Here is a 24,924-nt window from a genome sequence, read left to right on the forward strand (position 1 = left end):
ATTGAAGATCTGCAGGATCAGAACCAGGACTAGGACTCGGAGATGGACCGGGACCAGGAGTCCAGCATCAGGACCAGAGCGGGATCTTCCTCTGGTCTGCAGGTCAGTGTTCAGGTCCAGGTTCTGCAGGTTCTGCAGGTCACAAACGTGTTTTAAACGTGTTTCCGTCTGAATGTGTGAATGTGGAGGAAACACGGACCAGCAGTTAAGGCTGATTTATGGTTCCGCGTCACACCAACGCGGAGCCTACGGCGTAGGGTACGCGGCGACGCACAACCTATGGTGTGCGTCGCTACGCCGTCGATTTAACGCAGAACCATAATTCAGCCTTTAGTGTTTTATTGTGATGTTGAAACGCATAATCTAAAGTTAAAACACACAATCTAAAGTTAAAACACACAATCTAAAGTTAAAACACATAATCTAAAGTTAAAACACACAATCTAAAGTTAAAACACACAATCTAAAGTTAAAACACACAATCTAAAGTTAAAACACACAATCTAAAGTTAAAACACACAATCTAAAGTTAAAACACATAATCTAAAGTTAAAACACACAATCTAAAGTTAAAACACACAATCTAAAGTTAAAACATACAATCTTTGTTCGTTCGTTTTTATTTATTTCGAACATGTATATATAAAAAAACAAGAAAAAAGATAAGAGAAACAAATACAGGTGGGCATTCCACCACATAAAGAAAAAAAAACACATCAAAAAACATATTTCAGTTACATGTCTGTGGAGATTCATTTATCCAGGTATGTTTTAAGTCCAGTGTTTTTAAAATAAAATCCTTTTTAGAAGAATATTTCAGTTACATGTTGGAAAAGGAGTGGGAGGATGGATATCATGTGACGTCACACAGTACTCGCAGCGCCATCTTTAGGACCGACTTTCAGCATGCCGTAGGGCTGGGCGATATGGCAAAAAAAGTGATCACGATTTTTTTTCCCATATTGAACGATCTCGATTTTTAATCACGATTTTTTTAAATCACAAGATCCCCCCTCCCTTCTGGAATAAAATAGAAAGAAACCAGAGATTAGTTTTTTTTTTTATTAACAAATAAAGCAAATAGCATGTTTTAACAAGAATCCAGAATGCTACCAGTGGTTCCACCGAAAAAACTAGGGATGCACCAAAATGAAAATTTAAGGCCGAAACTGAAGCGGAATAAAATTTAAAGACTTGGCTGAATACTGAGTACTGAATAGCCTACGGAATGCGGTTGTTCACAGTTTTTCATTTATTTTGCCATTTTTTTCCACAATTGCATAGATAAAATTGCAATGACATTATTAAAAACAAAAACAGTAAACTAATATGATTTGAGCCACTGTCAAGCAGCTGGCGATGCTGTTGCTTAAATTGACCAACAGGTGGCTCTCTAACATCACACTTTGTTTACTGTGTGTGACTCTGACGCTGGTTGGTAATTAAGGAGTTAAAACTCACTCGCCACTTACAGGACTCAGTAGCCAGCAGAAACGGCAGTTTTATTACATTTATTAACTGTAGTACCGCTATTATGAGAGGTTATTTCTCACAGTATTAGCCTAAAGGGACTTAAGGCTGATTTATGGTCCCGCGTTACACCAACGCAGAGCCTACGGCGTCATCTGGTGAGCTCTGCTTGTTGCCTCCGCGCTCCGACACATTCACTCCGCTGAGCGCGCACACACACACGCACACACACACGCACGCACGCACACACGCACACACCCACCCATGTCGGGGCCGCAGAGTTTCTGAAGCCGGCGGTGATCAGAGTAATTTGTGGTACAAGCAGAGCGAATCACAACTTTAATGAGTGCGGTTCGAATACACAATACATCCATCACGAAGGGCATTTTGTGAATCCATCACACCCTCCTCTTGTACGCTCGGAAGAAGTTGTCCGGCGAAATAAATAAATAAATAACCGCTAACCGTGAGTCCCGGTCGGCTCGAAGCTAAGCTAACGCTAGCCTGCGGTTCGTTGTCTTGTAGTTTTATTCTCTCTGGTCACGCTTGCTCCCACAGGTGCAGGGGAGGCAGATGTGACTAGTTTACTGCCTATGGTCATGCAACTTGCCGCGGCATGTCATGCGCATGATCAATTAATGCAGACAGCGCGGTGCCAGGAAAGCGGGTAGTGATTGGTTGTCGTGCATGTTTTGCACGTGATCGAGAAAGTAGACCCACAGCTGATCACCGTGATCGAGCTTAATTTGATCGCGATCACAAATCGAGATCGTTTAATCGCCCAGCCCTAGCATGCCGTCTATCTGTTGTGCCGTGGGATGCGACAATAATAAGTCTAAAAAAACGGGATTGACCTTTTATCAGTGCTTTAAGTGGGCCGTGGGATATTGTGATGTTTAAATGTTCTTTTATTTTCTTCCTTTCACTCGTGTTGAAAGCCGGTTGAAAGCGCTGTAGGAAACAGTCATGATGAGGAACGGCTGATCCAGTTAGTTGAAATGAGAAGTTATCTAAGATTCCTCCTCATTTCACCACAAAAACCACAATAAAGTGGCAGAAATAAATAATATCCTATTATTATATAGGTCCTGGAACATCGGACGGGAGGGAGAGAAAAGGCCCTGTAAGTGGGTGAAAAAAAAACAATTAATAACTGCGTGTGGTGACGCAATCAAACAGCGAACAGCGTGGAATGAGCGGCGTGTTCGTGGTGTTAAATGCAGCCAGCATGTCAGATCATTACTGAGATGTGGGGAAAAAGCAGAGGACACGAGAAATGATCCAGGCTGAGTTGGATTTGGGAAACCGCTTGGTGATGGAGACGTCACGGGACGCACCGCGCAGGAGATCGGGAGCGCAAGATGAACATTTGCATTAATAATATAATAAATCATATTTTATATTTTATGTTTTAATAAAGTTTTATGGTGACATGATGATATGCTTTTACTTTCTAGAGTAGTAACGTTACTGAAAAAGTGAACTGCCTTCTTACTTTTCATTACATAAACGTATCCTGTGCAGGCAATTCAATGCTATTCATCAACAGACTGTCACTTACCTTTCCTGTTACCACCAACATTTTTTTGGCCTCCACATGATGAAGTTTGGCATCTTTAACCCATCCTGATGTGAAGTAGCAGTAAGCTTTGGTACTTTGGTACGGTGTATGGAGAAGGATTGTGGACCAGGTAGATATATATGTCCGCAAACGACAAATCTGGCAGGTTTTTGGCAGACTGGAGTGGAGTCAGTAATTGATTAGATATTAGATACGGATCGAAACCTAAAGTGTCAGTTTTCTGTAGATACCGTTGCTGTTCTTCGGGAGTTAAGTGAGTTATTAGGTGAGACGTCATATTGGCTGCGCGACGGAAAGGTCCTCGGTCGGTCCTCAAGATGGCGCTGACAACAAAAAATGTCACGTGACTGAAACCCATGAATAAATTTATTTAATCCCACCTCCTTTCCACAACTAAACATAAATGATATGGCTGTATTTACGCTTTATACTCTACACTCATTTGTATAAATAAATAAATGTATATCATTTTTACAAAAGTTTAATACGTAATGTAAGCTCTATCATAAATATAATATAACTATGATATAAATATAATATGTATATCTATACAAACATACAAAGACAGCATGACTAAATAGCAAAACACACACAATCTAAAGTTAAAACACATAATCTAAAGTTAAAACACATAATCTAAAGTTAAAACACACAATCTAAAGTTAAAACACACAATCTAAAGTTAAAACACACAATCTAAAGTTAAAACACATAATCTAAAGTTAAAACACACAATCTAAAGTTAAAACACACAATCTAAAGTTAAAACATAATCTAAAGTTAAATCAGAACTATTATGTAACGTTTCCAGCTGAATCTAATATTTCATCATCATCATTGTGATGGAACATCAACTTCCAGCAGTTTAATGAACCTCTGTCCTGGTCTGAGGGGTCTGTAACTTTACATAGTTACTATGTTACAGTTACTTTAGTTACTATGTAACTTTACATACAGTTACTATGTTAGTTACTTTAGTTACTATGTAACTTTGAGGAGCATGGTAGGAACCCTGCCACACTAAAAAACTACACATTTTTACGGCTTTGACTGCTTTACGGCATACGTCACTTCCCCCTCCTTCCCCATTCGTAGTGGAGACCAAAGCTGGGCGGGTGGGGAGCAGAGCTCAGTGTGGGTTATTCTGTAACCATGGTAACCATGGTAACCCGTTACTGTGTTGTGGTTATTCTGTAACCATGGTAACCATGGTAACCCGTTACTGTGTTGTGGTTATTCTGTAACCATGGTAACCATGGTAACCCGTTGCTGTGTTGTGGTTATTCTGTAACCATTAGAGCTGGGTATCATCACTGACCCCGATACGATTCCGATACTCGAGGTCCCAAGACGATGCGTTCTCCGATACGATTCGATATCAATATTCTGGTTGCAATAAGGGAATAACATGATCCTTCCACGCGCCACGTCCGGCCAGAGAAACCCCACCCTGCCTGGTGAAAAGAAGCGGCCTGCTCACTCCTCAAGTAAGGAGGAGACCTGAGCTCAGTGTAGGGCCTCCCGGGGTTGGTAGAGGGAGCAATGCCCAGGACTGACTTAGGTAGGAGCACTGGGGGATACAATGGGGGAAAAAATCCGGATTAAAAAAAATATATATATATATATTTTTTTTTTAAATCGATACTTGGATTTATGTATCGATAATCGTTCCTACACATGCATATCGATAAAATATTGATATATCGATATTTTTAACCCACCCCTAGTAACCATGGTAACCCGTTGCTGTGTTGTGGGTTATTCTGTAACCATGGTAACCCGTTACTGTGTTGTGGTTATTCTGTAACCATGGTAACCGTTGCTGTGTTGTGGGTTATTCTGTAACCATGGTAACCCGTTGCTGTGTTGTGGGTTATTCTGTAACCATGGTAACCGTTGCTGTGTTGTGGGTTATTCTGTAACCATGGTAACCCGTTACTGTGTTGTGGTTATTCTGTAACCATGGTAACCATGGTAACCGTTGCTGTTGTAGCTGCAGCAGCTCCACATAACAGACGTGGGGAAAAGATCAATAATGGTTTAACTTTTCACCACTTTCCTGCTCGGAGGCAGAACCACGGAGGCCGAGTATCTGAGATAACAAAGAGTCGTCGGCTCGGTTGTATCGCGGCTGTAACGACCAAACATAACCTTCCACCACACAGTAAACCACAAACACTCACACAGACCGGGGTCGGATCAAAACACGGGTTTTATTCCCCACTTCTCCAGCTAAACGCAGTTGCTGGCCAGCTCTCTGCGGTGATTAACCCCAATCTGCTGATAAAACTAGTTTGTTGAGGAAAAGATATTAACTCTATTTGTAGCTGCAGAGGAAAAAAAATAATCTCACGAGGAAAACAAAAATATTGCTCACGCCTCGGAGCTTCTTCAGCATAATATAGCAGTCAAAAATACAAAAGAAAAGAGAAATAAGAGTAATACAAAACATGTATTGTATGTTGTACTATTATACTAATTTATTGAAACACATGGCGAGTCAAACATTTACCAAAGCAGCTGCCAAACACTCCTAAACAAGGTAGCCGAAGACGACGGTTGTGCAGAACTGCGGCAGTAAATCCTCATCGGAGCTCCACTCTTTGATAGGGATTTCATATGAACCCAAACCGTTAATAATCATTATTTTCTCCATATAGGGGAGAGCGGGGTGAATTGAGGCAGTTTTTACTTAAGGCATCTTTAAAGTGAGGGCATGACAGTAATGTGATGTGGTGCATCCATGGGAATAATCACCTTTGATCTAAAATTAACTGTTTTCAAAATATGACTTTTCAAAAAAAAGTGGTCTCTTGGCTCAACTTTCCCACGGTGAGGGGTAAGTTGAGCCTAGGGAGAGGATAAGTTAAGCCACAGAGGGGTAGATTGTGCCACTGATTATGTTGAAGTAAAACTTAACATTTTCACCTCATTCAATGCCATATCAAAGCAAGACAAATTCAACACCAAATCACTCCTTAAATGTTTATTGTTAACAATGAAGAAAAAAATGAGCTTCAAGGCTACTACTCAACATCCCACTTGTCAATGCTGCACGGGAATACGAACGTCTTCTCCCTTCTGGCTGTTCCCCCAAGCTTTTGCGGTTTTGGGAGTTTCATTATGGAGCTAGAACAGTCTCATAATTGACAAATGCACAGGACAAGTTTTACAAATGCACAGACCGATTTGCAAATACACACACCGTTTCACAAATGCACAGAACAATTCACACGTGCGTAGGACAAGATATACAAATGTATTTTTGATGCACACACAAATATAACCTGATTTACAAATGTTTTTTTGTCTGTGAGTTGCGCTGGATTTGTGTGTGAGTTTTGAGACTCTCCTGACGTGACTCGATCCACAAATAGGTTTTTTTTAACACGGAAGGATCTGCAACCAATCAGATTAAAGGGGCGGATACACCTGCTGTTTGAACTGCGTTAGCGCCGTTCGCTTAGAAAAGTGATTAATATTTCGAGTTGGTGGAGTAAAGATAAATAAAGAGCAACAGGAGATAAAAGATAAATAAACAGGATGGAGAGGAGATCACTGCTCTGCTTTTCTTGTGATCAAAGAAAACAGCGCGATCAGAGATGGTTTGTCGGGCTGTTCAACCAGAGCCGTCGGGACTGGAGAGCTCTTAGTCCTGCCGATGCAGCAACTGATGATGAGAAACAGCGGAGATATTTATGTATTTGCTCCGTTTGGTTTGACTACGTGTTACATGGGATTGTCCCGCTGATTCAGAACAAGACAGATCAGCAGAGAGCTGCTGCGCTGCCTGGCGGGGACGAGCTGCAGCGCCAGGTGGAGCAGCATGCGCATGTCAGGAGATTAATTTACCAAAATATCTGGAGTAAAGTCGGTATCAGTCGACTGATAACCGAAGAACCTTTGCATCCAGCTCAGATGTTTGATGATCGGTGGACTAAACCCCGAACGGCATCATCACGGCTGCATCTTCCCATGAGCATGACTCTGCACCGGGAATGTGTTGATCTGCCATCGCTGTTTTGACACATATTTGTCTCTGTGTGGTGACAATGTCACATCATAAATGTGAGGATAACAGCTGCTTGTTTCTGACCTCCACGTCTGGTCACTGTGGTCAGCTGGTGTCTGACCGGGACCAGCGCCACTCGCGGCCAGAGCCAGAACTCGACCTGCAGCAATATTCACCCCGTCAACAGACTCGTTCTCCTGAAAGACACCTGTAGTTCAAATACATAAATATCTCTGCTGTTTCTCATCTTCAGTTGCTGCATCGGCAGGACTAACCCTGCGTTCACACTGAAAGCGTCAAGGGCGTCGTAGGCGTCTGGCTGCCATTCATTGTCAATGAAAAACGGGCGTCGAGAGGCGGCGGGACTGGCGGGAGCGGCAGGAGCGTCGGGCGGCGGACGACAAACCATATCAGATCGCGTTTTCTTTACCGAGATCACAAGACAATTAGAACAGTGATTTCCTCTCCATCCTGTTTATTTATCTTTTATCTCCTGTTGCTGTTTATTTATCTTTACTCCACCAACTCGAAATATTAATCACTTTTCTAAGCGAATGGCACTAACGCAGTTGAAACAGCAGGTGTATCCGTCCCTTTAATCTGATTGGTTTAGAGTAAATCGTCCCCCACGTGGGGTGCGCTCTTATGATTGGCTGGAACAAAGTAAGACATCTGATTGGTTGCAGATCCTCCTGTGTTAAAAAAAACCTATTTGTGGATCGAGTCACGTCAGGGGAGTCTCAAAAGTCACACACAAATGCAGCACAGCTCACAGACAATATTATTAATATATTAATATATTTGTGTATGCATCAAAAATACATGTCTTGTCCTACGCACGTGTGAATTGTTCTGTGCATTTGTGAAACGGTGTGTGTATTTGCAAATCAGTCTGTGCATTTGTAAAACTTATCCTGTGCATTTGTCAATTATGAGACTGTTCTAGCTCCATATTTCATGAGCACATCACCTCTAGGGATGAGTCCTTCATCATTCTCTTTGAATGTGAAGTTGGACTTTTCATTCACAGAACCATCACAACTTCGCCTCAGAAACTTTGCACTGATGTCAGTGCCCTCAACGTTCTCCACCATTCCAATGTAATTATAGGATTTTTTTTTACCTGCAAAGTTCACAATGACGAAGTCACCAGCAGACAGATTCTTGTCACTATCATCATCTGAGCGACTGTAGACAACAGTTTTTTTCTTGGTTCTGATTTGTTTCGACCCTTTCAGAGTCTTTTTCTTCTGCTTTTCAGTCTTTTTATTTGCTCTGTCATTGTGTGCCTTCTCCAGCTCCAGGGTTTCTGGAGTGTCGGTCAAGATTTTTGTTTTCACTTTCTTCCTTTTTATTCTAGGTTTAGTTGGTGTGCCTTTAGGGAAGGGAAGTATGTCTTCTGGGGACACATACCCCAAATGGGCAGGAGAACCAGTAGCATCACTTGTGGACGAGTGTTCAGGACTGATGATTCGGTTCAATGGTTCAGATAAAGTAGCAGGTGCATCTCTAGGTCTGGAACTGCTGAGCAATCAGGACTCATGGCATGAGTTGATTTTACAGGCAGGTCAGCTCTTTTTGCTGGCTCCTCGGGATTTGGCCTGTCTGTGACCATGGATGGGGCATAATCTTCATCTGGAAAGGTATCCCTGTTAAAAGGGAATATGCCTGTTGTTTTAAATCCTGAGATGATGTTCCTCGGTGTCATTGCTGACATGAATGCTTCCTTCACAAGTCCTGGATTGTCATACATTGTTGCGGTTTTACCAGGGTTTGTACGCATCCAACCATCCATGGCTCTATTGTCGTAGGTCTTCAGTGGTCCATAAACTGTTTTGTCTATGGGTTGCAAGCGATGGGAGGTGTGAGGTGGCAGAGTGAGCATGACAACACCATTTTCCTTTGCAGTTTTCAATTCAATTCAATTTTATTTATATAGCGTCTAATACAATAAAAGTTGTCTCTAGACGCTTTCCAGAGACCCATACCCAGAACATGACCCCCGAGCAGTTATTACATAAACAATAGCAGGTAAAAACTCCCCTAGTGGGAGAAAAACCTTAAGCCAAACAGTGGCAAGAAAAACTCCCCTTTTAGGAGGAAGAAACCTGGACCAGGCTCATAAGGGGGGACCCTCCTGCCGAGGGCCAGACTGGTGGGTCAGGAACGGCAACAGCACAGCAGGCAGTTGGAAGCAGCAACGGGATGACCAGGGGTGGGGACCGCAGGCCAGCACGCAGCTCCCGAAGCTCCGGCCCAATCATCAAGTCCCAGGTTGGGGTGCAGGGTCGGGGAAAGGTTGAAAAGGGGCAGGGCCAGGGAGAGGAGTCTTGAGGGACGAACCTTCTCCCCCGCCCAAAAGGGGCCGTTACCCTGCCCCCCTCACTCCCACACTGCAGGATCCGGTGTTTTGCATTCAGAGATGCTCTTCGCCACCGGCAGAGGATGCTGGACCAAGAAAAAAGAGAAGAGAAAGTGGGGGGGGGGGCAGCACAAGAAACTACAGGAGCGCCTCTAACACACTAGAGTTTACACTACCTAGAGATTTACCAACACCAGCTAGAGGTTTACTAAACACTAACTATAGGCTTTACTAAACAGAAAGGTTTTAAGTTTAGTTTTAAAGGTGGAGGTGGTGTCAGCCTCCTTAACCCAGATTGGAAGTTGGTTCCAAAGTAATGGTGCCTGATAGCAGAACGCCCGCCCTCCAAATCTACATTTAGATACTCTAGGAACTACGAGTAAACCTGCACCCTGGGAGCGGAGAGCTCTGCCAGGAACATAAGGCACTATCAGGTCTTGCAAATAATGCGGAGCTAAGCTTGATTTATACGCAAGTAATACAATTTTAAATTGGATTCTGAATTTTACGGGTAACCAATGGAGCGACGCTCACACTGGAGAGACGTGGTCCCTCCTGCTGATTCCTGTCAGCACTCGTACTGCTGCATTTTGGATCAGCTGGAGCCTATTCAGCAAATTACTTGGACATCCTGCTAACAACACATTACAGTAATCTAGTCTAGAAGATACAAACCCATGAACTAGTTTTTCTGCATCACTCTGCAAGAGGATTTTCCTAATCTTTGCAATATTACGGAGATGGAAAAATGCTATTTTACAAACCTGATTGACATATGGTTTAAACGACAAATACTGATCGAAAACAACACCAAGGTTTCTACACACAATTTTCACAGCCTTCAGTGAAATGTGAGATTCATGATTATCAAGAATCAGCAGAACTGGGTGATCAATAGAGCAGTTTGTGTGACGTATGAAGTGCTCCAGAAAGATGACAAAGGCTTCTTCATTCATCCATCCAGATTTTGTTGCCTGACCTATGGATCCTGCTGGTGATCCCCTGATGAAGTGGTCCTTGAAACGGACACGGGGAAAGATGAACATGGGTGGGGCTTCATTTCCAGTGACATTTACTGCACAGGCCACAGTGACAAGCTCCGCTCTTTCAGCAGATGTTACAGAACCCACTGGCTTCTTCCCCATTTCTGTTGCTTCGGTGTCTGCACTGTTGTAACAGCAGTTTCATCCATGTTATAGATCATGTGTGGAGGGAAACTGTACCTGAAATAACATTCAAAATTAGTGCTGTTAATCAAAGAAGCTTAAAGCAGTTTGAGGTTGCAGATTTAGTCCGTTTATGTGGTAGGCCTTGTCTATCAATCACAATGTTACCCGTCCATCACTGAAGTGAGGTTATCGAAGAACTCCCCCACATTGTGCCTATTAAAGGCAGTGGCTCTTCCGAGAGAGGTTGCTTCAGGAGTGCGGCATGACAGATGGTGGCGCATCCTAAAACTCATGAACTAATCACGTCCTATAAAAGGTTAAAAGTTGATATATATCAGGGGTGCCGAATCCTGGTCCTTGAGAGCCCCTATCCAGCATGTTTTAGATGTTAATCAGACAAGCTAATGAGTTTGTAGTAGTTTAACTAGAATCAGGTGTGCTGAATTGACCAGGACTGATAAGAGGGGGAGCCGAGGAAGGCGTTGACTTTGGAGGGAGGTGTGGTTATCATCAAGTGTGTGTGAGCGGTAAGTCTGTGAAACTTCGCCCCAGAGCTGCTCTCAGCCAATGTCCTTGATGTTATCAGACGGCCTGGTACAGTTCTGATCCAGGTCCACAGACCTGGTACAGTTCTGATCCAGGTCCACAGACCCGGTACAGTTCTGATCCAGGTCCACAGACCCGGTACAGTTCTGATCCAGGTCCACAGACCCGGTACAGTTCTGAAACAGGTCCACAGACCCGGTACAGTTCTGATCCAGGTCCACAGATGTTCCTGGGAGAGGGGAGGGCTAGTGGGGGCAGAGTCCCTTGTTTTCATTCCACCAGGGAGATTGTGACTGGAGCGGCGTGCCAAGCTGCCCTGTCAAGGCCAGATTATAGAATCAACAATTATATTGAAAAGAAACAGGCAGACTCCAGTAAATTAATGTGCCTTTTCCTTCTGCCTTAAGTCTCTGGTTCCTCAATGGCGACTCCAAGCCGAGCTTCCAACTTCTCCAAGATCCATCTTGCCAGAGAGCTCAAAGACCGCCGCTAACCTGCGATTCTGTTCAAGAATCACATCCAGCTTGCGGTCTTACTGCTTCCCCCTTTTGAGGCGCCGAACGGTCCTCCAGAATTTCCTCGAGGCCGACCGAAAGTCTTTCTCCATGCTCTCACCGAACTCCTCCCAGACCCGGGTTTTTGCCTCCAGGACCGCCCGAACTTGGTCCACTCAGACTCGATGTCCCCCGCCTCCCCCGGGATCTGAGAGAAGCTCGATGAATCCAGAATGTATGACATTTTTAGGGCCCGAGCACTTACAGTGTGAAGGCCCTATTGTATCTGTAGGAATTTTTTCTTTCTTTACTCTTTTTTCCCAAATGAGAATTGATAAGGGAATTGATAAAAACCGAATCGTTAAGCAGAATGAAAAATGGTTGGAAGATCTTATCAATACCCATTCCTATTAATGAACTATTTTGATGGTTTTCGTGTTAGTAGCTTTAACCATTTACACTTTTGATTTGACGTACTGAGATGTTTCATCAGAAGGTTTCTGGCTGTCAATAACAGCACTGAGACAGACAGCACTTTATAGAAACTGAAAAGCTTTTGTGAGTCGGCCAACAAGATGATTTAATTCTTCTTCTCTGTCCTTACAGAAACATAAAGGCAAAGAGAGACCCACAAGTTATCGTTGTGATCACTGCAAGAAAGTCTTCACCACTTCATCACGTCTGAGAAAACATAAGATGATTCACACTGGAGATAAACCGTTCAGGTGTGATCAGTGTGGAGCAGCTTTTACCCAACAAAGTCATCTGAAGATTCACCAACGTATTCACACTGGAGATAAACCGTTCACTTGTGATCAGTGTGGAGCAGCTTTTACCAGACAAGATTGTCTAAAGATTCACCAACGTGTTCACACTGGAGATAAACCGTTCACTTGTGATCAGTGTGGAGCAGCTTTTACCCAACAAAGTCATCTAAGGACTCACCAACGTATTCACACTGGAGATAAACCGTTTAGGTGTGATCAGTGTGGAGCATCTTTTACCCAACAAATTCATCTAAGGACTCACCAACGTATTCACACTGGAGATAAACCGTTCAGATGTGATCAGTGTGGAGCAGCTTTTACTGAGTCAGGAACGCTAAAGATTCACCAACGCATTCACACTGGAGAAAAACCATTCAGATGTGATCAGTGTGGAGCATCTTTTACCCAACAAAGTCATCTAAGGACTCACCAACGTATTCACACTGGAGATAAACCGTTTAGGTGTGATCAGTGTGGAGCATCTTTTACCCAACAAAGTCATCTAAAGAAGCACCAAAGTACTCACACGAGTGATCAACTCTAAAGATTTGATCAGTATGAAGTGTGGAATTGCAAAAAACACCTCAGCACAGCAAAAAAAGCAAAATAATCAGACAACGTCATACCTAAAACTTGAAAGACTAACATATGATGCCCCCTGGACACCTCCTGGGAAGCTAGCGTTCATGCGTAGTTTTCCAGCATTCCTGATTCTGTCTGTTTCTGCCTGCCTGCCTGTGACTTTGCCTGATTCGCGGTTTTTGGATTTTTGCCTGCCCCTTTGGATTTGTCTGCCTGATCTGCCTGTCTTCCCGGTTTTTGACTCCTGCCTACCTCTGACCTGATTAAAGCCTCTTGGACTCTGATACTCTGTTTGATGTTGTTCATTTGGGTTCTCTGTCTTTTGAGCCGTGACAGTACAATCTGGCCAAAAGTATGAACCCAGCCAGCATGGACCCACCAGGAAAGAACGTGGATCTGTGGGAGCTCTTAACGGTGACCAAGTGGCGTCCTACCACCGTATGTTGAAGGGGACAGGGACATGCCGCCAGTCCCAGCCTGTTGCTGTTCCCGAGGTGGTCCTGGACCCACCCTAGTCTCTTCCCCCTTTCTGGGGAACACACCTGGCTCGAAATGGGCCCAGGAGTCTCCAGCTTCAGGAAAAAAGACGGCGGCGGCAGTCCCAGCCTGTTCCTGTTCCGGCGGTGGTCCTGGACGCATCGCCCCCTGTTCCTGCTCCGGCGGTGGTCCTGGACGCATCACCCCCTGTTCCTGCTCCAGCGGTGGTCCTGGACGCATCGCCCCCTGTTCCTGCTCTAGCGGTGGTCCTGGACGCATCGCCCCCTGTTCCTGCTCCAGCGGTGGTCCTCGACGCATCGCCCTCTGTTCCTGCTCCAGCGGTGGTGCTGGACGCATCGCCACCTGTTCCGGCTCCAGCGATGGTCCTGGACGCATCGCCCCCTGTTCCTGCTCCGGCGGTGGTCCTGGACGCATCGCCCCCTGTTCCTGCTCCGGTGGTGGTCCTGGACGCATCGCTCCCTGTTCCTGTTCCAGCGGTGGTCCTGGACGCATCGCCCCCTGTTCTGGCTCTAGCGGTGGTCCCAGAACCCCTCAGCCAGCACCGAGGACCCGGCTACGCCCCCAGACCTCCTGACCCGCCTGCTACGCCCTGAGACCTCCTGACCCGCCTGCTACGCCCCCAGACCTCCTGACCCGCCTGCTACGCCCCCAGACCTCCTGACCCGCCTGCTACGCCCCCAGACCGACCTCCTGACCCGCCTGCTACGCCCCCAGACCGACCTCCTGACCCGCCTGCTACGCCCCCAGACCTCCTGACCCGCCTGCTACGTCCCCAGACCTCCTGACCCGCCTGCTACTCCCCGAGACCTCCTGACCCGCCTGCTACGCCCCCAGACCGACCTCCTGACCCGCCTGCTACGTCCCCAGACCTCCTGACCCGCCTGCTATGCCCCCAGACCTCCTGACCCGCCTGCTACGTCCCCAGACCTCCTGACCCGCCTGCTACGCCCCCAGACCTCCTGACCTGCCTGCTACGTCCCCAGACCTCCTGACCCGCTTGCTACGCCCCCTGGCCTCCTGACCCGCCTGCCACGTCCCGAGACCTCCTGACCCGCCTGCTACACCCCCAGACCTCGTGACCCGCCTGCTACGCCCCCAGACCGACCTCCTGACCCGCCTGCTACGCCCCCAGACCGACCTCCTGACCCGCCTGCTACGCCCCCAGACCTCCTGACCCGCCTGCTACGCCCCGAGACCTCCTGACCCGCCTGCTACGCCCCCAGACCTCCTGACCCGCCTGCTACGCCCCCAGATCTCCTGACCCGCCTGCGCTGCCAGCGGCCTCCGGAACTGTCTCGGCGGTCGGCCCGGCCCCGAGGACAGCCCCCTGAACTTTGGCCGTGTGTTGGCCTGGGACTCTGATACTCCATTTGATGTTGTGCATTTGGGTTTTCTGTCTTTTGAGCCGTGACACGACCACTGGTGCTCGGTTGACTTTGTGCTTAAAGACTGTTCTGCTGTCAGTCGTCCAGGGTCATGGAATGGTTTCAAGGGCCAGTCCTGCAAAGGATAAGTAGAGTCTCCATGAAGAAAATACCCAGCAGTCACTGTATATTCCTGATGTGAGCTAGGAAGTTGTTCCTCCCACTGGCTAACTCCTGTGTATGTATTATATATGTAATCAACCATTTGTCCTTGAGAGCTGAACTTTCAGGATCGATTCCTTGAATGCTTTGCTAAATTTGCCCCTTTTAACATTTCTTGATGTTTTGATGTTACATTCACTGTTTTTGGCAATTTCTGTACATTTAATAAATTTCAGTACCCTTTTACCTGAAGTCTCCATTAACACCAAACTTGGCACAATTAATTTTTTGGATTGTACTTGTCAAGCCTAACAGGTTTGAGGACGATTTGTCAAAAAACTTAATCGTACAGGAATATATCATTTTTATATCATATTCATTAAAAAGATAATAACAGTGTTAACAGTCTGTATGGATATTTAGTAAAATTCATCAATAGCAAAAAAAACCCGTCATATGTTAAAAAAGTTATTTGAATGTAGAAAGTTTTGGTCCTTCACATTAGGGCTGAACGATATACCGTTATCGTATCTATATCGAGATATGAACATTCAAGACATTAATAACGGGAAAGCAACGATATAAACGATATATTTCCGCTCGCCCTGCTTGTACAGCGCGAGCAGTCTCCATAAACATTACTTTAAAGATTGCCCTTGAACGCACCACTACGGCCAGCCAACCACAAAGCTTATTTCATGCTTGCTGTTGATCGACAGCTGAAGCCAACCAATGACAAACATAGGAGGGAGGGAGGGAGACTGAGACCGAGACGCACACAGCCACACACACACGGAGCGGAGAAGAGCGGAGAAATCCAAACGGAAGAAAAGAGACATGAGTGCGGAGGATAATGCGGCCGGTGGCGGTGCTGAATCTAATTTTGTGCCAAAACATAAATCATCCTCCATTATTTGGAGGTATTTTGGATTTAGAAAGGATGATGTCGACCAGAGCGAGGTGTTGTGCAAGTCGTGCTTGGTGAAAATTGCGACGTGTATTTCGCAGCCGATCCGTTTTTAGTTTTGAAATTACAAAATAAAAATAGAGAAATAAACCAAAATAATCCGTTCCCCATCTTTTGTTTTGATAATAAAAAATTCATTGATGTGTTGGAAAATCGAAATTGGGAATTAAAACAGCGAGTGGAAAACTTTTCTCTATTTCGTTTACTGAAAACAAGGATTGGACAAATGGGGGGATTGCACATGCGCAGTAATACATTAAGAAAGTTGTTTCTGGTTCTTTTGTTCATCAGATTGAAAGTTAACATTTTTAGATATTTAATTGTTGAAACAGAAAATAAATCAAATATGAAACATGGGAGTGAAACATGAGTTTAATCTGTAATCTGTCTTCACTCCGTCATGAAACTGCAGTGATGTTGTGACAGTCCGTTCAGCTGCAGCGTCCAATCAATAACATGTACTGAACTCTAACTCTAACTGCATTGGTTATTTATCGTTAAAGCGGAGCTACAGTAAAATATTTTGATTATTATTTATTATTGAGTGACTTTATGTTAATGTTGATGACTGGCAGTGAGTTCTAATCAATAAAACTGCACTCTTTTGATTTCTGATGTTTTTATTTTTCTGAAAAATGCTTGGTTTTCACCGAACCGAAGTCATATCGTATCGATATCGAGATATCTGGCATGAATATCGAGATATGAAATTTTATCCATATCGTTCAGCCCTACTTCACATCATGTCTGGCGTATGCACATTTCTGAGGTTTTGTCCGTTGGCGACACTGAACTCTGAAGTCCCGGATGTGCTGATGGAGGGATATCTGCTAACACTCCTTTATCTGCTCTCTTCTTTCTTCTTCCTCTACAGCTGATGGAGGGATCTCTGCTAACACTCCTTTATCTGCTCTCTTCTTTCTTCTTCCCTCTACAGCTGATGGAGGGATCTCTGCTAACACTCCTTCATCTGCTCTCTTCTTTCTTCTTCCCTCTACAGCTGATGGAGGGATCTCTGCAAACACTCCTTTATCTGCTCTCTTCTTTCTTCTTCCTCTACAGCCTATGGAGGGATCTCTACAAACACTCCTTTCAAGTTTATTTGAGATACATCATTGCATAACAATATGAATAATGATGTTTCTTACACTTTGACACAAGAGGACCGCTCTTATTGAGAAAAAAATAAAAAATAAATATCAACTGTAAGACAATGCTAAAAGAGTTAATTTTACTTCTGATAAAGCTTGTACGCTCTCGGGAGGAACGACATCTGGTGCCTTTCTGTGTGACTCATAGGTTGTGTGAGTGTCCTTCCATTGCGTAGTGTGTAGCGACTTGTATTTGCAGACAGGCTCTGGATCATTGGGCTGGTCCCTTCTTTCAGTAGCCGATGGAATTCCCTTAAGGTGGCCTCCTCTCTCCTCACCTCCAGAGTGGGGAAGGAGTTAGTCGGTATCCCTATGATGCGGCAGCACCTTCTCTGCAGACATTCCAGATCCTGGATCAAGTGCTTTGGGAGGCCGGCCCAGACAGGTGAGGCATATTCCAGCACTGGTCTGATGAAGGTCGTATATACCTGGGTCAACACATCTGGGGGCAGCTGTGCTCATTTGGCCACACTCAGATAATGAACCCTAGGCTGAGCCTTCTTCAACATGAACTGGACTTGTGCATCCCATTTCAGGTCAGAGGAGAGCTGTATTCCAAGGAGCTTGAATGTGTCCACCCTCTCTATAGCCTGGTTGTTCAAAACGATAGGAGGGGGTACCGGACGGTTATGACGCTCCCTGAGGCTAATAACCATGTCCTTAGTCTTCACAGCATTGGCCGCAAGACAGTAGGTCTGACCCCAGGCTGTAACTGCATCAACCGCTGCTTGCATCTGTCCTGGCAGGGAGCCCATGAGGTGTTCACTGAGAGTCAAATCATCTGCATATTTTATTGGCTCGACACTAGTTGGTAACAAACGATCAAGAGAGTTCATGCAGAAAACAAACAGGAGAGGGGATAAAACCCCCCCTTGTGGGACACCAGCTAAAACTGCCTGCGGCTTAGAAAGATGGTTCCCCCATTTGACTGTCTGCTTTCTATCCTCCAGATAGCTGCTCACTGTTAGCCAGATCTTCTTTGATACTCCAAGTATTTTCAGTGAGTGAAGGAGATGATCGTGGTTGATTGTGTTAAAAGCACGAGTGAAGTCAATGTATGTGACATGCACGTCAAATTTCGGTTTTGCATCGACAGCATCATGCCAGCTTTGCAAAATGTGCAATAAGGCTGCTCTCTTCTTTCTTCTTCCTCTACAGCTGATGGAGGGATCTCTGCAAACATTCCTTTATCTGCTCTCTTCTTTCTTCTTCCTCTACAGCTGATGGAGGGATCTCTGCTAACACTCCTTTATCTGCTCTCTTCTTTCTTCTTCCTCTACAGATGATGGAGGGATCTCTGCAAACACTCCTTTATCTGCTCTCTTCTTCTTCCCTCTACAGCTGATGGAGGGATCTCTGCTAACACTCCTTTATCTGCTCTCTTTCTTCTTCCTCTACAGCTGATGGAGGGATCTGTGCAGTCATTTATCTGCTCTCTTCTTTCTTCTTCCCTCTACAGCTGATTGAGGGATCTCTCCAAACACTCCTTTATCTGCTCTCTTTCTTCTTCCTCTACAGCTGATGGAGGGATCTCTGCTAACACTCCTTTATCTGCTCTCTTCTTTCTTCTTCCTCTACAGCTGATGAAGGGATCTCTGCAAACACTCCTTTATCTGTTCTCTACTTTCTTCTTCCCTCTACAGCTGATGGAGGGATCTCTGCAAACAGTCATTTATCTGCTCTCTTCTTTCCTTTTCCCTCTACAGCTGATGGAGGGATCTCTGCAAACAGTCCTTTATCTGCTCTCTTCTTTCTTCTTCCCTGTACAGCTGATGGAGGGATCTCTGCAAACTCTCCTTTATCTGCTCTCTTCTTTCTTCTTCCCTCTACAGCTGATGGAGGGATCTCTGCAAACACTCCTTTATCTGCTCTCTTCTTTCTTCTTCCTCTACAGCTGATGGAGGGATCTCTGCAAACACTCCTTTATCTGCTCTCTTCTTTCTTCCTCTACAGCTGATGGAGGGATCTCTGCTAACACTCCTTTATCTGCTTTTTCTTTCTTCTTCCTCTACAGCTGATGGAGGGATCTCTGCAAACACTTCTTTATCTGCTCTCTTCTTTCTTCTTCCCTCTACAGCTGATGGAGGGATCTTTGCAAACACTCCTTTATCTGCTCTCTTCTTTCCTCTACAGCTGATGGAGGGATCTTTGCAAACACTCCTTTATCTCCTCTCTTCTTTCTTCTTCCCTCTACAGGTGGAAATGGTTTGCATGACCAGGACGGATGAGTCGAGTTGAAGAAGAACCAGTTTGTGTGGACAGACTCTGACCGTGATGATGATTAAGATGATGAAGATTTCTTTCTTTCTTTCTTTCTTTCTTTCTTTCTTTCTTTCTTTCTTTCTTTCTTTCTTTCTTTCTTTCTTTCTTTCTTTCTTTCTTTCTTTCTTTCTTTCTTTCTTTCTTTCTTTCTTTCTTTCTTTCTTTCTTTCTTTCTTTCTTTCTTTCTTTCTTTCTTTCTTTCTTTCTTTCTTTCTTTCTTTCTTTCTTGTTTAGTTTTAGTTTATTTATTTAGCAATATAAGACATATATGAACAAAAAAATGAAAAACAATGAAATAACATGCAAGGAAAGGAAGAAGCCTGGTGGCTTATATAGAATCCTTTCCATATATGAATAAAACACAAAACAAAGCTACACAAGGGAGAGTAAAAAAAACACAAAAAAATGTAACTCAGATCAAATAATGAACATTACAAAGATGAAACAATAAGAAAGTTCTTTAAATGTTTTTTGAATATTGGCAAGGATGGTGATGATTTAAGAGATTTATTGAGTGAATTCCACAAGTGGGGGCCTCTGAAAGTGATGAAAGATTGATGTTTACCAGTTCTACAAAACAGTAAATTAAAATCATCTTTGTGCCTTGTGGCATAAGAATGAATATCGGAATTAACATAAAAGAAATTATGAAAAGAAGAAGGAAGATCTTGTATATAATTTTTAAATTTGAACATAAATAAACATGTTTTGAAAATGTTAATTTTATTGACTGATAATAATTAATATTTAATGAAAAGGGGAGCAGATGGCTCATATCTGTTTGCATGTGATATAATTCTGAGAAACCTTTTTTGAATAATCAATAATTTATTAATATATGTTGAATGTGTCGAAGCCCAAACAATGTTGCAGTAATTAAGATGAGGGAAGATTAAACTATAATAGAGAGTTAAATGAGAGGAAGGAAGAACAAAAGGACAAACTTTTCTCAAAATACCAAGCATCTTCATGGATTTCATGCATACCGTATCAATATGTTGTTTCCAATTTAAACAATCATCGATAATGACACCCAAGAATTTGGTATGAGTAACCTGGCAAATTTCAGAGCCATTGATTATAATTCTAGGTTTTTCTTTGGGGAATGTTTTGTTTTTGTTACTAAAAATCATGAAATTGCATTTTTTTATATTAAGAGTAAGCTTGTTCAGTTGAAACCATTTGAAGACATCCAATAATTCATTGTTAACATAATTGACAAGGGTATTTAAATCCCTGTGTGAGGCAACGAGATTAGTATCATCAGCAAATAAAATCGGAAGAAATGTATTACAGTTCATGGTTAAATCATTAATATAAATCAAAAACAATAAAGGACCAAGTATCGAGCCCTGTGGAACCCCAACTGATATTTTTAACTTTATGGAATAGCAACCATTGATGCAAACATATTGTTCTCTGTCTTGTAGATAGTTTGAAAACCACTTGAGAGCAACATCCTGTAGGCCATATCTTTTAAGTTTAGAGACAAGAATCTCATGATTTACTGTATCGAAAGCTTTTGTTAAATCTAAGAAAACACCAAGAACATATTTCTCATCTTCTAGAGCAGAAGAGATATTGTTGACAAGCTGTAGCAGGGCGTGTTCTGTTGAGTATTTCTTGCGGAAACCATATTGGTGGCAATAGAGGATGTTGTTCTGAAGAAGGTGATCCGAAATTCTGGAATAAATAAGTTTTTCGAGAATTTTAGAAAAACAGGGAAGTATTGATATAGGACGATAATTGCTAAAGTGATTAGAATCTCCCGATTTGTGTAACGGCAAAACTTTTGCTGTTTTAAAATCACGTGGAACCAAACCAGATTGTAAAGATAAACCAAAAATATGAGTTAAAGGTTGAATAATAAAATCAATAATTTCTTTAATGAAACTACTTTTAAACCCATCATGACCTTCAGCAGAGTTTTTTAAATTTAAGACAATACCCCTCACTTCAGCAATGGTCGGGGGCTCAAAACTGCAGAGTGGAGAAAACTGACCCTTAATCAAACTAGATGGTTTTGCATGAGAATCATTTATGTTCGCTGCCAGCGAAAGGCCAATATTTACAAAGAAGTCATTTAAGCCATTTGCAATTTCTCTCTCATTGAGAGGAGCACCTTCATTTCCTAGCACCTCAACTGGGACTGTCAATTGTCGTGTTTTACGTTGTAATAATTGATTAATGACACTCCAGGTGGACTTGATGTCACTAGATGCTTGGTTAAATTTGTCTGAAAAATATTTCTTTTTTGCATACCTTAGAGATTGAGTAAATTTATTTTTACATTCCTTGTAAGTTTGCACATTAAATGGTGTAGGACTTAGAATAGATTTTTTATATAGTTTCCTTTTTAGCAGAGAATGTTTTCTTAAATCTGATGTAAACCAAGGATTTGCTTTAGGATTTCTTTTCTCTTTTTTAGTGGTAATCATTGGGAAGCATTTCTCCACTTCTTGCAGCCGTAAAACAACATCCCATGACACATCCTTTATGGAAGATATGAAAAGTTCCACATTCCTTTTGGAATATTTGCGATATCTTATTTCCTCTTGTACCAAGTTGTTACTAATCGTTTTATCATTAAGATGAATTATTTGAAAAACTGGGAGATGATCTGAAATATCATTTAACAACAGACCAGAAGTAATTTCAAGATTCAAAAAATTGATTAGGATATTATCAATGAGTGTGGCTGATGAAGAAGCTATTCTGGAAGGTCTGTGGATTGAAGGATAAAAATAAGTAGAGTAAAGAGCATTAAGAAAATCTACAGTAGTTGACTGCTTGCTATTGAGAAGTTAACATTGAAGTCACCTAGTAATACACACTTTTTCTGCTCCTTGCAAATCATTTCAAGCGTGTGATAAAGTGCATCATTAAAAATGGCCAGATCTGACTCAGGTGGTCTGTAAATGCACCCAATTATGACGTTTCCGCCATCAAGGGCTAAGAAAGAAGGAATTTCTACAAACACAGCTTCCACAGAAGTATTTTCAAAATATTGACTTAACTCTTTTCTTTCCTTGAAGTTAAAATGATCTAAAATGTAAAGAGAAACGCCACCACCTCATGTGGTCATTCTACAAGAATGAATAGCTCTATAGTTTTCCAAGGGATAGAGACAAGTAATATTATCGTGAAGCCATGTTTCTGAAAAAGCTATTACTGAAAATGAGAAATTTAATATGGATAGATAATCTGTTAGTTGATCATAATGTTGAGGTATACTACGAATATTAAGGTGGAAAAAAGAAAAAGAATTTGGGTCTTGTACTTTTGCAGATTTTTTAAATTGATCTTCCGTGTAATATTCACAGGAAATTTGCACATTTTGCAGGTCAACATGATTAGAATCAGGATTAAAGAACTCATCATAGATGCCATCCTTATCGATACATAAATCAAAGGGATTGAAAGCTGGTAAACCAGATATGGGTTGTGGAGACACATACATATAGTCAGTCATAATGGAAGGAGAAAAAACGAAAAAACTGTTAAAAGACAAAAAATTAAAACCTTGGAGCGAATAACATAGATCTAAGTTTGGCGAGGAGGGTGAACAACCAATTTATCAAACTTCAAGTAGGCGATGTTTCCTTTCTGACGTTCAGCCTTCATTCGAGGCAACAGATCCTTACGCTTCTGCCTGATGCTTTCAGAGAAGTCTTCAATGATGAAAATGTTTGAGCCCTGCAGTTTCTTGGTACGTTTGAAAATTTCTTCCTTGTCCTTGAATCTGAGGAGCTTTGCCACAATTGATCTCAGGCGTCCTGTAGGCTCATATTTACCAACACGGTGAGCTCTCTCAATTTCAATGAGTTTAGGGTCAATTTCAAGATGATTGGCGAACACTTTTTTGACTTTGGTTTCGGCGTCAGACCTTTCTTTCTTTCTTTCTTTCTTTCTTTCTTTCTTTCTTTCTTTCTTTCTTTCTTTCTTTCTTTCTTTCTTTCTTTCTTTCTTTCTTTCTTTCTTTCTTTCTTTCTTTCTTTCTTGCTTTCTTTCTGGCTTTCTTGCTTTCTTGCTTTCTTTCTTTCTTTTTTCTTTGAAAGGAGGGCCTTTTTCCCCCCTAAACGTGCCCCAAATGTTGCGCCAGGCCTGGCAAAACATTTGATATTTAATGGCATTAATGGGCGTGGCCTAACGGCTCAACAGCGCCCCCTAGAAAACTTTGTGCCTCAAGTCCCACAAAATGTTTTGATGTAGATGCACGAAAATCGGTACGCACCTGTATCATGTCGCCACTTAAAGAAAAGTCTCCTGGCACCATGGCCCAAACCCAACAGGAAGTCAGTAATTTTGGCAAGATTTATGCCATTACTTCGGCCGTTAATGCGGCCCGAATTTTATGGTGTTTTATACAACAAAATGTGCGTCTCGATGCTGTGACAATGCGCATTACTTTTCTCAGTCAAGAGCGTTACCGTGGCGACAATTATCTTCATCTGATTGGTCCATATTTGATAGTTTCACCAAAAGTCACCAACTTTTGCATGCAAGCCAGGCCTGGCGATAAATTTGATATTTCATGGTTTGCATTAATGGGCGTGGCCTAACGGCTCAACAGCACCTCCTAGAATACTTTTCTTTACCATAACTTTTGAATGGGTGATAAAGACATGTGGGTTGTGTCATCGGACTCGGTATTGAGTCCTTGACTTTCATTGGCCTGAATTAGCCCCGCCCCTTCTTCTGATTGGTTGTCCCTGTTTTCTGTTATAACTTTTGAATGGTTTGACGTAAAGACTCGTGGGTGGTGTCATCAGACTCTGTATTGAGTCCTTCACCTTCATTGGCCTGAATTAGTCCCGCCCCTTCTTCTGATTGGTTCTTCCTATTTTCTGCTATAACTTTTGGATGGTTTGACATAGGAAGTCGTGGGTGGTGTCATTTCTGATATGCTTTTGGGGGACGGTTGCCGTGACGGCGAGGGCCCGTTCATCGCTGTTTGCAGCTTTAATTTCAACTTGAGTTTCGTTCCACATTGTTCCTCAAGCGCTTCGTCTAAAGTAGTACGGAGGAGGTTTCTACTACTAATGTACTGACGGATAAATGTCTGCGCTGCCGCGGCGGAGCTGCTCAGCAAAGCAGCCGTCTCCTCCACCGAGTCACATGACTCCCCCGCTGTTTTCTTTTTAATTACATGTTTCCATTTTCCTTTTGTTGTTGTCGTGTTTTCAGCTTCGTCAGGTTTTTAAAGTTTCTCTCGGCGTCACTGATGAAGAGAGAGAGTGAAGAGATCCGTGGAAATAACAACGTTTTGTTTGAACTTGACTTGGTCAATGAATGTTCCTCAGAGTTTGTTCCAGTAAATATTGTAAATGTTTTCTGGATATTACGATGATTGTTAACACTTCAAAGAAATTCTTCAGTAAAACTTGGATCTTTTCTCTTGTTCAGTTTACTGTGGTTAATAAGTGTTTGTCTGTGATTAATCTCAGTACCAGGAGCAGCACCGACCATCACAAGGCACTTTTTATTCTCTTGTTCACCATCAGCACAAATCTGACTTTTATTTAATAAGAGAGAT

The 24,924-nt window shown here is 43.0% G+C and overlaps 1 protein-coding gene across 1 annotated transcript; it reads left to right on the plus strand.

The window, feature by feature from the left end:
* Nucleotides 1-35: 35 nt before the first annotated feature.
* Nucleotides 36-12,985, plus strand: LOC133442157 (zinc finger protein 239-like). The gene is made up of 2 exons (XM_061720112.1): nucleotides 36-102; nucleotides 12,242-12,985. Exons 1-2 carry the CDS (start codon nucleotides 43-45, stop codon nucleotides 12,944-12,946), a joined length of 765 nt encoding a protein of 254 aa, XP_061576096.1. The 5' UTR covers nucleotides 36-42; the 3' UTR covers nucleotides 12,947-12,985.
* Nucleotides 12,986-24,924: the final 11,939 nt, after the last annotated feature.

This window comes from Cololabis saira, chromosome 4 (genome assembly GCF_033807715.1).
Source record: "Cololabis saira isolate AMF1-May2022 chromosome 4, fColSai1.1, whole genome shotgun sequence".
Lineage (NCBI taxonomy): Eukaryota > Metazoa > Chordata > Actinopteri > Beloniformes > Belonidae > Cololabis > Cololabis saira.